At 32.6% G+C, this 14,491-nt stretch overlaps 1 protein-coding gene across 1 annotated transcript; it reads left to right on the plus strand.

Annotated features, from left to right (window-relative positions):
• The first annotated feature begins 6,340 nt into the window (after positions 1 to 6,340).
• LOC139849339 (uncharacterized) lies at positions 6,341 to 8,050 on the plus strand. The gene is made up of 2 exons (XM_071838999.1): positions 6,341 to 7,446; positions 7,525 to 8,050. Exons 1-2 carry the CDS (start codon positions 6,341 to 6,343, stop codon positions 8,048 to 8,050), a joined length of 1,632 nt encoding a protein of 543 aa, XP_071695100.1.
• Positions 8,051 to 14,491: the final 6,441 nt, after the last annotated feature.

Genomic DNA, 14,491 nt, shown 5'->3' on the forward strand with positions numbered 1-14,491 from the left:
TTTTCATTGATGACATACTTATTTACTCAAAGAATGACCAAGAACACGGTGAACATTTGAGAAAGGTGTTAGAAGTATTGAGGAAGGAAGAATTGTACGCTAAGTTTTCAAAGTGTGCATTTTGGTTGGAAGAAGTTCAATTCCTCGGTCACATAGTGAACAAAGAAGGTATTAAGGTGGATCCGGCAAAGATAGAAACTGTTGAAAAGTGGGAAACCCCAAAAACTCCGAAACACATACGCCAGTTTTTAGGACTAGCCGGTTACTACAGAAGGTTCATCCAAGACTTTTCCAGAATAGCAAAACCCTTGACTGCATTAACGCATAAAGGGAAGAAATTTGAATGGAATGATGAACAAGAGAAAGCGTTTCAGTTATTGAAGAAAAAGCTAACTACGGCACCTATATTGTCATTGCCTGAAGGGAATGATGATTTTGTGATTTATTGTGACGCATCAAAGCAAGGTCTCGGTTGTGTATTAATGCAACGAACGAAGGTGATTGCTTATGCGTCTAGACAATTGAAGATTCACGAACAAAATTATACGACGCATGATTTGGAATTAGGCGCGGTTGTTTTTGCATTAAAGACTTGGAGGCACTACTTATATGGGGTCAAAAGTATTATATATACCGATCACAAAAGTCTTCAACACATATTTAATCAGAAACAACTGAATATGAGGCAGCGTAGGTGGATTGAATTGTTGAATGATTATGACTTTGAGATTCGTTACCACCCGGGGAAGGCAAATGTGGTAGCCGATGCCTTGAGCAGGAAGGACAGAGAACCCATTCGAGTAAAATCTATGAATATAATGATTCATAATAACCTTACTACTCAAATAAAGGAGGCGCAACAAGGAGTTTTAAAAGAGGGAAATTTAAAGGATGAAATACCCAAAGGATCGGAGAAGCATCTTAATATTCGGGAAGACGGAACCCGGTATAGGGCTGAAAGGATTTGGGTACCAAAATTTGGAGATATGAGAGAAATGGTACTTAGAGAAGCTCATAAAACCAGATACTCAATACATCCTGGAACGGGGAAGATGTACAAGGATCTCAAGAAACATTTTTGGTGGCCGGGTATGAAAGCCGATGTTGCTAAATACGTAGGAGAATGTTTGACGTGTTCTAAGGTCAAAGCTGAGCATCAGAAACCATCAGGTCTACTTCAACAACCCGAAATCCCAGAATGGAAATGGGAAAACATTACCATGGATTTCATCACTAAATTGCCAAGGACTGCAAGTGGCTTTGATACTATTTGGGTAATAGTTGATCGTCTCACCAAATCAGCACACTTCCTGCCAATAAGAGAAGATGACAAGATGGAGAAGTTAACACGACTGTATTTGAAGGAAGTCGTCTCCAGACATGGAATACCAATCTCTATTATCTCTGATAGGGATGGCAGATTTATTTCAAGATTCTGGCAGACATTACAGCAAGCATTAGGAACTCGTCTAGACATGAGTACTGCCTATCATCCACAAACTGATGGGCAGAGCGAAAGGACGATACAAACGCTTGAAGACATGCTACGAGCATGTGTTATTGATTTCGGAAACAGTTGGGATCGACATCTACCGTTAGCAGAATTTTCCTACAACAACAGCTACCATTCAAGCATTGAGATGGCGCCTTTTGAAGCACTTTATGGTAGAAAGTGCCGGTCTCCGATTTTTTGGAGTGAAGTGGGGGATAGACAGATTACGGGTCCGGAGATTATACAAGAAACTACCGAGAAGATCATCCAAATTCAACAACGGTTGAAAACCGCCCAAAGTCGACAAAAGAGCTACGCTGACATTAAAAGAAAAGATATAGAATTTGAAATTGGAGAGATGGTCATGCTTAAAGTTTCACCTTGGAAAGGCGTTGTTCGATTTGGAAAACGAGGGAAATTAAATCCAAGGTATATTGGACCATTCAAGATTATTGATCGTGTCGGACCAGTAGCTTACCGACTTGAGTTACCTCAACAACTCGCGGCTGTACATAACACTTTCCACGTCTCGAATTTGAAGAAATGTTTTGCTAAAGAAGATCTCACTATTCCGTTAGATGAAATCCAAATCAACGAAAAACTTCAATTCATCGAAGAACCCATCGAAATAATGGATCGTGAGGTTAAAAGACTTAAGCAAAATAAGATACCAATTGTTAAGGTTCGATGGAATGCTCGTAGAGGACCCGAGTTCACCTGGGAGCATGAAGATTAGATGAAGAAGAAATACCCGCATCTAATTCCAGTAGATTCGTCAACACCTTCAACAGCTTAAAATTTCGGGACAAAATTTATTTAACGGGTAGGTACTGTAGTGACCCGAACTTTTCCATGTTTATATATATTAATTGAGATTGATATTTACATGATTAAATGTTTCCAACATGTTAAGCAATCAAACTTGTTAAGACTTGATTAATTGAAATATGTTTCATATAGACAATTGACCACCCAAGTTGACCGGTGATTCACGAACGTTAAAACTTGTAAAAACTATATGATGACATATATATGGATATATATATATTTAACATGATACTATGATAAGTAAACATATCATTAAGTATATTAACAATGAACTACATATGTAAAAACAAGACTACTAACTTAATGATTTTTAAACGAGACATATATGTAACGATTATCGTTGTAAAGACATTTAATGGATATATATCATATTAAGAGATATTCATACATGATAATATCATGATAATATAATAATTTAAAATCTCATTTGATATTATAAACATTGGGTTAACAACATTTAACAAGATCGTTAACCTAAAGGTTTCAAAACAACACTTACATGTAACGACTAACGATGACTTAACGACTCAGTTAAAATGTATATACATGTAGTGTTTTAATATGTATTTATACACTTTTGAAAGACTTCAATACACTTATCAAAATACTTCTACTTAACAAAAATGCATACAATTACATCCTCGTTCAGTTTCATCAACAATTCTACTCGTATGCACCCGTATTCGTACTCGTACAATACACAGCTTTTAGATGTATGTACTATTGGTATATACACTCCAATGATCAGCTCTTAGCAGCCCATGTGAGTCACCTAACACATGTGGGAACCATCATTTGGCAACTAGCATGAAATATCTCATAAAATTACAAAAATATGAGTAATCATTCATGACTTATTTACATGAAAACAAAATTACATATCCTTTATATCTAATCCATACACCAACGACCAAAAACACCTACAAACACTTTCATTCTTCAATTTTCTTCATCTAATTGATCTCTCTCAAGTTCTATCTTCAAGTTCTAAGTGTTCTTCATAAATTCCAAAAGTTCTAGTTTCATAAAATCAAGAATACTTTCAAGTTTGCTAGCTCACTTCCAATCTTGTAAGGTGATCATCCAACCTCAAGAAATCTTTGTTTCTTACAGTAGGTTATCATTCTAATACAAGGTAATAATCATATTCAAACTTTGGTTCAATTTCTATAACTATAACAATCTTATTTCAAGTGATGATCTTACTTGAACTTGTTTTCGTGTCATGATTCTGCTTCAAGAACTTCGAGCCATCCAAGGATCCATTGAAGCTAGATCCATTTTTCTCTTTTCCAGTAGGTTTATCCAAGGAACTTAAGGTAGTAATGATGTTCATAACATCATTCGATTCATACATATAAAACTATCTTATTCGAAGGTTTAAACTTGTAATCACTAGAACATAGTTTAGTTAATTCTAAACTTGTTCGCAAACAAAAGTTAATCCCTCTAACTTGACTTTTAAAATCAACTAAACACATGTTCTATATCTATATGATATGCTAACTTAATGATTTAAAACCTGGAAACAAGAAAAACACCGTAAAACCGGATTTACGCCGTCGTAGTAACACCGCGGGCTGTTTTGGGTTAGTTAATTAAAAACTATGATAAACTTTGATTTAAAAGTTGTTATTCTGAGAAAATGATTTTTATTATGAACATGAAACTATATCCAAAAATTATGGTTAAACTCAAAGTGGAAGTATGTTTTCTAAAATGGTCATCTAGACGTCGTTCTTTCGACTGAAATGACTACCTTTACAAAAACGACTTGTAACTTATTTTTCCGACTATAAACCTATACTTTTTCTGTTTAGATTCATAAAATAGAGTTCAATATGAAACCATATCAATTTGATTCACTCAAAACGGATTTAAAATGAAGAAGTTATGGGTAAAACAAGATTGGATAATTTTTCTCATTTTAGCTACGTGAAAATTGGTAACAAATCTATTCCAACCATAAATTGATCAACTTGTATTGTATATTAGGTAATCTTGAGATACCATAGACACGTATACAATGTTTCGACCTATCATGTCGACACATCTATATATATTTCGGAACAACCATAGACACTCTATATGTGAATGTTGGAGTTAGCTATACAGGGTTGAGGTTGATTCCAAAATATATATAGTTTGAGTTGTGATCAATACTGAGATACGTATACACTGGGTCGTGGATTGATTCAAGATAATATTTATCGATTTATTTCTGTACATCTAACTGTGGACAACTAGTTGTAGGTTACTAACGAGGACAGCTGACTTAATAAACTTAAAACATCAAAATATATTAAAAGTGTTGTAAATATATTTTGAACATACTTTGATATATATGTATATATTGTTATAGGTTCGTGAATCAACCAGTGGCCAAGTCTTACTTCCCGACGAAGTAAAAAAATCTGTGAAAGTGAGTTATAGTCCCACTTTTAAAATCTAATATTTTTGGGATGAGAATACATGCAGGTTTAATAAATGATTTACAAAATAGACACAAGTACGTGAAACTACATTCTATGGTTGAATTATCGAAATCGAATATGCCCCTTTTTATTAAGTCTGGTAATCTAAGAATTAGGGAACAGACACCCTAATTGACGCGAATCCTAAAGATAGATCTATTGGGCCTAACAAACCCCATCCAAAGTACCGGATGCTTTAGTACTTTGAAATTTATATCATATCCGAAGGGTGTCCCGGAATGATGGGGATATTCTTATATATGCATCTTGTTAATGTCGGTTACCAGGTGTTCACCATATGAATGATTTTTATCTCTATGTATGGGATGTGTATTGAAATATGAAATCTTGTGGTCTATTATTATGATTTGATATATATAGGTTAAACCTATAACTCACCAACATTTTTGTTGACGTTTTAAGCATGTTTATTCTCAGGTAATTATTAAGAGCTTCCGCTGTCGCATACTTAAATAAGGAAAAGATTTGGAGTCCATGCTTGTATGATATTGTGTAAAAACTGCATTCAAGAAACTTATTTTGTTGTAACATATTTGTATTGTAAACCATTATGTAATGGTCGTGTGTAAACATGATATTTTAGATTATCATTATTTGATAATCTACGTAAAGCTTTTTAAACCTTTATTGATGAAATAAAGGTTATGGTTTGTTTTAAAATGAATGCAGTCTTTGAAAAACGTCTCATATAGAGGTCAAAACCTCGCAACGAAATCAATTAATATGGAACGTTTTTAATCAATAAGAACGGGACATTACAGCAATCTCTTTATCTGGTGAACTAATAGAGAGGACTTTTTCAACTCTTGCAAGTGATTCACTCCGGCAGAGAAATGACTTCTCTTTATTTTAGAATAGATGAAGGATTGTTTACGTCTCACCTTCCCCATACCTCTCATTTACGGGATTGGATTGTGTTGTTAAACTATGCTACTTACTAGATATTGAAAAAAAAGAGAGCTAAAATTCACATAAGCTACTGTAACTCTATAAGCAACTAGACAATACGTACATCTTATTTTAATTATTTATTTTATTAATGATTAATTATTTATTCTTGATTGTTTTTGGTGCTTGTTTAATTATTAGGGAAAATTGATTCAAAATGCATTGAAACTTTCACACAATTCCTATTGTATGCATCCAACTTTAAAAGTTTAAGGATTGTTTAACTAATTGGAGATTGAAGAAACCGGTGGTGAGTGAGAGATATATTAATGAAAAACAGTTTAAGGATTGTTTAACTTATTATGCTCTGGCAAATGGCTTCTCAATATGGTATCATAGGAGCTCTGAAAAGGAGGTGATTGCAAAGTGTGGCCAAAGACCACCTAAACTCAAAAATCCAGACGAAGGTAATATATGCTTTCATAACTGTCTTATATGTATATTATATATTAAATATTAATATTAACACTCCATTTTTAATAATCGATAAGCATGTAAAAAAAGGAAGTATAAGAGATACCCTGGTGTAGATAAGAGTGAAGAACCTAAATGTGATTGGAGGTGTTATGGTAGAAAAATGAAGAATGAAGATTCATTTCAGGTTATTTCTTTAAAAGATGAACACACTTGTGTTAGGAATTTTAGGTTTGGTAGTTTGATTAATTATAAATGGATTGGAAAAGAGTTTGGTGACAAAATCAGAGCAAATCCAAACATAAGGCTAGTAGATATAGCTGACTTAGTGATGAAAAAGTACAAGTGTCAAGTCACTCCTAATCAGTGTAGAAAGGCAAAGGATTGGGGATTATCTAAGTATGAAAAATCAATTGAACAACATTACTCTCTTTTAAGGTCATATGGTGATGAACTACTTAGTAGCAACCCAGGGTCAACAGTTAAAATGGGAGTAACTAATGGGCTTGATGAGAAAGTGTTTTTTGACAAAATGTATGTTTGCTTGAATGGACTCAAAGAAGGATGGAAGAATGGTTGTAGGAGGGTAATAGCTTTGGATGGATGCTTTTTAAAAAAACCTAATCAAGGTGAGTTACTAACTGCTATAAGAAGGGATGGCAACAATCACATTTTTCCTATTGCTTGGGCTGTTGTTAGTGTTGAGAATAAACAAAACTGGACATGGTTTTTAGAGCTTATTTCTTTAGATTTGGAAGTTGAAGGTGGTGTTGGACTAACTCTCATGTCTGACCAGCACAAGGGTTTAATAGAAGCAGTCAAGGACATTATGCCACATGCTGAACATAGACAATGTGCTAGACATATCTATGAAAACTTTAGGAAACAATACAGTGGTGTAGAATTAAGAAATCTTTTTTGGGCAGTATCTAAATCATCATATCCAGTTTTATTTGATACAAACATGGAAAAGATTAAGGATGCTAACCCAAATGCATTTAAATACTTGAGTGACAAAAATCCAAAATCTTGGTCTAGGGCATTTTTTGAAACTGATAGAGCATGTGAGGCTGTTGAAAATGGGTTCAGTGAATGTTTTAATGCTGTGATTTTATTATGTAGACATAAGCCCATCATAACAATGTTGGAATCTATAAGGGTTATTGTTATGGAAAGAATGAATGTAATGAGAAGGCTTGCTGAGAATTGGGTTGGTGATATTGCTCCAAATATTGCAAGAACACTTGAAAGGAATAAAGATCATCACAAGTATGTACATAATTAATTTTTATTCAGTTACATATTTTATTCATATGTGTATTATTTAACTTATTTTATGGCTTTTAGATATTGGCATGCAATTTTTGCTGGTGGTTTTGAGTTTGAAGTGAGGCATAAAAATGAAGCTTTTAAAGTAAATGAACAAAGAAAAACTTGCAGCTGCAGGATGTGGCAGTTGTCAGGTATTCCATGTGCTCATGCTTGTTCAGCCATATTTGCCATAAACAAATCACCTGAAGATTATATACCAGTATGGTTTAGAAAAGAGATGTACATGAGGACATACTCAGCATATCTTAGACCTGTTGGTGGAATCACAAGTTGGGTACCAAACCAGTTGAACAAACCTTTATCACCAGTAACTAGAACAATGCCAGGGAGGCCTAAAAGGAAGAGAAGAAGAGCTGCACATGAAGGATCAAATTCTGGAGTTAGGATATCAAAGGTAGGAGCTTCCATGACTTGCTCAAAGTGTTTAGAACATGGCCATAATAAAAGAAGCTGTACAAACAATCCAAAAGAAAAAGTTGTTAAGGCTAATAATTCTGTTAGAAGGCCTAGGAAGGATGGCAAGCCAAGTGGTGCTGAATAGAATGGTGGCATGAATTGTTTGTTAGTTTTTATGTTGTCTTTTGTAATGTGGTCTATTGTATAGGGTCATGAGATGTATTTTGGCACGAATTGCAGGTGTTTATGTGGTCTTTTGTATTGGAATGGCATGCCATTGTAATGATGTAGTCTTTTGCTTTGAATTGTGCCATTGTAATGATGTAGTCTTTTGCTTTGAATTGTAATGATGTAGTCTTTTGTATTGGAATGGCATGCCATTGTAATGATGCCATTGTTTGTTTGTATTTTGTTTTTGTATGTTAGTCTTTTTTCAACAGAATGTTTGTTCCAACACTTGCACAAAAATACTTGTTTGCAACTATAAACCCTTTTTGATGCAATTACACATGCTCATCAGTTTCATTGTGACCAAAAACACTTGCACACAAGATAAATCACTTAACATTGAAACATTGAAACCAAAATATGAAGTCATTACATTAGCTTTGAAACACTGAAACCAAAACAATTGCACAATTTCTACTGCATTACATAACACATGAGTTTCATTTTAAAGCCAAAATAGCTACTACAATACATAACACTGCCAAAATTCCTACCATACCTACAAAAAACCTATCATAAAATTTGAGCTTCGACTTGAACATTGCTAACTCTTCCAAAAGTTTCAAATCTTCAACATCACGATTACACATACTTTGAGACTTCAATTTCATAATTTCCAAATGCATTTCATACAACAAATCTTTGTAGTGTTGGTTTGGAAGCTCGTCATCAATAAACCAAAAAACTTTACATTTTCTTGGTTTGCCCTGTAAAAGCAAACACCAATTTGGGAAAAAGCTGGAAAAAAAATTAGGGCAAAATTAGGGGAAAATAAACACTTACAAAATTTGGACAACCAATGAATCTTCTTCCCAGATTTTTCTTTATCCATCCAATACTCTCATACAATCGATTTCCACAATCACAAAAGTTTCTTCCTTGGTTTGAAGTCACGGTGTTCTTGGAACTAGATGAAAAAGCAGCCATGTTTGGGTGTTTGGTTTTTACTGTGAAAAGATGGAAAAGAATTATCAACAAAGGGTTTAAATAAGATGCCAGATGAAAAATCCAGCATGGAATAATGATCTGATGTGGACGATGACATGGATAAATTTTTTAGGTAACTGGAAACACATAAGATGGTTACCGGTTACTACCCTTCCAATACATACAATAAGAAAAATATAAAAGTTGAATGCATACAATAGGAACTTTTAAAGTTGAATGCATACAATAGGAATTGTGTGAAAGTTCAATGCATTTTGAATCAATTTTCCCTAATTATTATGGGTAGCTAATTCTTTTGTATTCACTTGACTGATTGAACCTGATTTTTTTATTGTAACTCATTAGGTTCTAATTATTGTTAAGTTATTAATTTTGTGATTAATCAAAGATTCATTGTTGTGTTCATTTAGTACTTTAATTCATTCACATATGTTATTGAATGTTTAATGTGAGTTAATTCGTAATATATAACTTCTGTATCAATACTTATGTGATCTAGAAGATTACATAAATATTTTTTAGTGATTAGGGTATGAGTGTAATACTGTAATTGGTGATTGAATGATATTTTAATTACAAAATTTTGTAATCGCATTCGAGTAATCGTTGTGATTATGTTTTATGTAAGTAAACTGGATTGGGTCACACTTTTATATAACTTGGTTGTGAATTAATTGGTATCTAGGTTATTGACATAACCTATGATACATACTATTAAGAAACTGTGAGATACGCATGTCATTTGCCAAACATTACTTACTTAGTTCTTAAAACTTGAAATGTCCCGTTCTTATTGATTAAAAACGTTCCATATTAATTGATTTCGTTGCGAGGTTTTGACCTCTATATGAGACGTTTTTCAAAGACTGCATTCATTTTAAAACAAACCATAACCTTTATTTCATCAATAAAGGTTTAAAAAGCTTTACGTAGATTATCAAATAATGATAATCTAAAATATCCTGTTTACACACGACCATTACATAATGGTTTACAATACAAATATGTTACAACAAAATAAGTTTCTTGAATGCAGTTTTTACACAATATCATACAAGCATGGACTCCAAATCTCGTCCTTATTTAAGTAAGCGACAGCGGAAGCTCTTAATAATCACCTGAGAATAAACATGCTTAAAACGTCAACAAAAATGTTGGTGAGTTATAGGTTTAACCTATATATTATCAAATCATAATAATAGACCACAAGATTTCATATTTCAATACACATCCCATACATAGAGATAAAAATCATTCATATGGTGAACACCTGGTAACCGACATTAACAAGATGCATATATAAGAATATCCCCATCATTCCGGGACACCCTTCGGATATGATATAAATTTCGAAGTACTAAAGCATCCGGTACTTTGGATGGGGTTTGTTAGGCCTAATAGATCTATGTTTAGGATTCGCGTCAATTAGGGTGTCTGTTCTCTAATTCTTAGATTACCAGACTTAATAAAAAGGGGAATATTCGATTTCGATAATTCAACCATAGAATGTAGTTTCACGTACTTGTGTCTATTTTGTAAATCATTTATAAAACCTGCATGTATTCTCATCCCAAAAATATTAGATTTTAAAAGTGGGACTATAACTCACTTTCACAGATTTTTACTTCGTCGGGAAGTAAGACTTGGCCACTGGTCGATTCACGAACCTATAACAAATATGTACATATATATCAAAGTATGTTCAAAATATATTTACAACACTTTTAATACATTTTGATGTTTTAAGTTTATTAAGTCAGCTGTCCTCGTTAGTAACCTACAACTAGTTGTCCACAGTTAGATGTACAGAAATAAATCGATATATATTATCTTGAATCAATCCACGACTCAGTGTATATATATCTCAGTATTGATCACAACTCAAACTATATATATTTTGGAATCAACCTCAACCCTGTATAGCTAACTCCAACATTCACATATAGGGTGTCCATGGTTGTTCCGAACGTGTCTATGGTATCTCAAGATTACATAATGTACAATACAAGTTGATTAAGTTATGGTTGGAATAGATTTGTTACCAATTTTCACGTAACTAAAATGAGTAGTTTTTACCAATTTTGTTTTGCTCGCCATTTTTTCGTTTCTAATCCGTTTTGAGTGATTTAAGCGGCCACGGTTTCGTATTGAACTTGAATTTATGAAACTAAACAGAAAAGGTATAGGTTTATAGTCGAAAATACAAGTTACAAGTCATTTTTGAAAGAGGTAGTCATTTCCATCGAAAGAACGACATCTTGATGACTGTTTTGAAAAACATACTTTCACTTTGAGTTTAACCATGATTTTTGGATATGGTTTCATGTTCATAAGAAAAATCATTTTCTCAGAAGTATAGCTTTTAAATCAAAGTTTTTCATAATTTTTAATTATCCAAACCAAAACAGCCCCCGGTTGTAACTACGACGGCGTAAATCCGGTTTTATGGTGTTTATCGTGTTTTCGGGTTTTAAATCATTAAGTTAGAATATCATATAGATATAGATCATGTGTATAGTTGATTTTAAAAGTGTAGTTAGAAGGATTAACTTTATTTGCGAACAAGTTTAGAATTAACTAAACTATGTTCTAGTGATTACTAGTTTACCACTTCGAATATGATAGCTTTTTATGTATGAATCGAATGATGTTATGAACATCATTACTACCTTAAGTTCCTTGGATAAACCTACTAGAAAAGTGAAAAATGGATCTAGCTTCAACGGATCCTTGGATGGCTCGAAGTTCTTGAAGCAGAATCATGACACGAAAACAAGTTCAAGTAAGATCATCACTTGAAATAAGATTGTTATAGTTATAGAAATTGAACCAAAGTTTGAATATGATTATTACCTTGTATTAGAATGATAACCTACTGTAAGAAATAAAGATTTCTTGAGGTTGGATGTGTAGTGACCCGAACTTTTCCATGTTTATATATATTAATTGAGATTGATATTTACATGATTAAATGTTTCCAACATGTTAAGCAATCAAACTTGTTAAGACTTGATTAATTGAAATATGTTTCATATAGACAATTGACCACCCAAGTTGACCGGCGATTCACGAACGTTAAAACTTGTAAAAGCGACATGACGATATATATATGGATATACATATGGTTAACATGAGATTATGATAAGTAAGTATCTCCATAAGTATATTAACAATGAGTTATATACATATGAACAAGATTACTAACTTAAGGATTTCGAAACGAGACATATATGTAACGATTATCGTTGTAACGACATTTAAATGTATATATATCATAATAAGATATATTAATATATCATAATATCATGATAATATAATAATTTAACATCTCATTAGATATAATAAATAATGGGTTAACAACATTAATTGAGATCGTTAACTTAAAGGTTTCAAAACAACACTTACATGTAACGACTAACGATGACTTAACGACTCAGTTAAAATGTATATACATGTAGTGTATTTTGATGTATTAAAATACTTTTGGAAGACTTCAAGACATATATCAAAACACTCATACTTAATGAAAATGGTTACAGTTACTTTCCCATTCTTTTCTTTCATCAAGAATTCTAGTCGTATTCTTACCCGTATTATACACAGCTTCAAAACGTACTTACTATGGGTATATTCCAATAGGAACTAGCATGGGATTCCACTCTTGATTATATCATGTATGACTAATCAATTTTAACTTCTATCATGAGCTAGTCAGCTAACTAGAACTCCTTTTAACCCCACTCACCACTCACCAATTACCACTCATCATTCACTCCATTTCACTTCCAATTCTCTTTCTAATTCTCTCTCAACACACACACACTATTATGAACGTATTTTTCCAGTAGTTAATCATCATCTTCATCAAAAATCACTTCAAGAATCAAGCTATAATCATCATAGGAAGAACACTTCAAGAACACTTCAAAAATCCCTTCAAGTTTACTAATTTACTTCCAAGCTTTCTAATCCATTCCAAGTAATCATCTAAGATCAAGAAACCTTTGATATATACAGTAGGTTATCTTTCTTATTCAAGGTAATATTCATATTCAAACTTTGATTCAATTTCTATAACTATAAACTATCTTAATTCGAGTAAAAATCTTACTTGAACTTGTTTTTGTGTCATGATCCTACTTCAAGAACTTTCAAGCCATCCAAGATCCTTTGAAGCTAGATCATTTCTTGTCACTTACAGTAGGTTTACCTACTAAACTTGAGGTAGTAATGATATTCATAACATCATTCGATTCATATATATAAAACTATCTTATTCGAGGGTTTAAACTCGTAATCACTAGAACATAGTTTAGTTAATTCTAAACTTGTTCGCAAACAAAAGTTAATCCTTCTAACTTGACTTTTAAAATTAACTAAACACATGTTCTATATCTATATGATATGCTAACTTAATGATTTAAAACCTGGAAACACGAAAAATACCGTAAAACCGGATTTACTCCGTCGTAGTAACACCGCGGGCTGTTTTGGGTTAGTTAATTAAAAACTATGATAAACTTTGATTTAAAAGTTGTTATTCTGAGAAAATGATTTTTATTATGAACATGAAACTATATCCAAAAATTATGGTTAAACTCAAAGTGGAAGTATGTTTTCTAAAATGGTCATCTAGACGTCGTTCTTTCGACTGAAATGACTACCTTTACAAAAATGACTTGTAACTTATTTTTCTGACTATAAACCTATACTTTTTCTGTTTAGATTCATAAAATAGAGTTCAATATGAAATCATAGCAATTTTATTCACTCAAAACGGATTTAAAATGAAGAAGTTATGGGTAAAACAAGATTGGATAATTTTTCTCATTTTAGCTACGTGAAAATTGGTAACAAATCTATTCCAACCATAACTTAATCAACTTGTATTGTATATTATGTAATCTTGAGATACCATAGACACGTATACAATGTTTTGACCTATCATGTCGACACATCTATATATATTTCGGAACAACCATAGACACTCTATATGTGAATGTTGGAGTTAGCTATACAGGGTTGAGGTTGATTCCAAAATATATATAGTTTGAGTTGTGATCAATACTGAGATACGTATACACTGGGTCGTGGATTGATTCAAGATAATATTTATCGATTTATTTCTGTACATCTAACTGTGGACAACTAGTTGTAGGTTACTAACGAGGACAGCTGACTTAATAAACTTAAAACATCAAAATATATTAAAAGTGTTGTAAATATATTTTGAACATACTTTGATATATATGTATATATTGTTATAGGTTCGTGAATCAACCAGTGGCCAAGTCTTACTTCCCGACGAAGTAAAAATCTGTGAAAGTGAGTTATAGTCCCACTTTTAAAATCTAATATTTTTGGGATGAGAATACATGCAGGTTTTATAAATGATTTACAAAATAGACAC

Source organism: Rutidosis leptorrhynchoides, chromosome 5 (genome assembly GCF_046630445.1).
Source record: "Rutidosis leptorrhynchoides isolate AG116_Rl617_1_P2 chromosome 5, CSIRO_AGI_Rlap_v1, whole genome shotgun sequence".
Taxonomy (NCBI): Eukaryota; Viridiplantae; Streptophyta; class Magnoliopsida; order Asterales; family Asteraceae; genus Rutidosis; species Rutidosis leptorrhynchoides.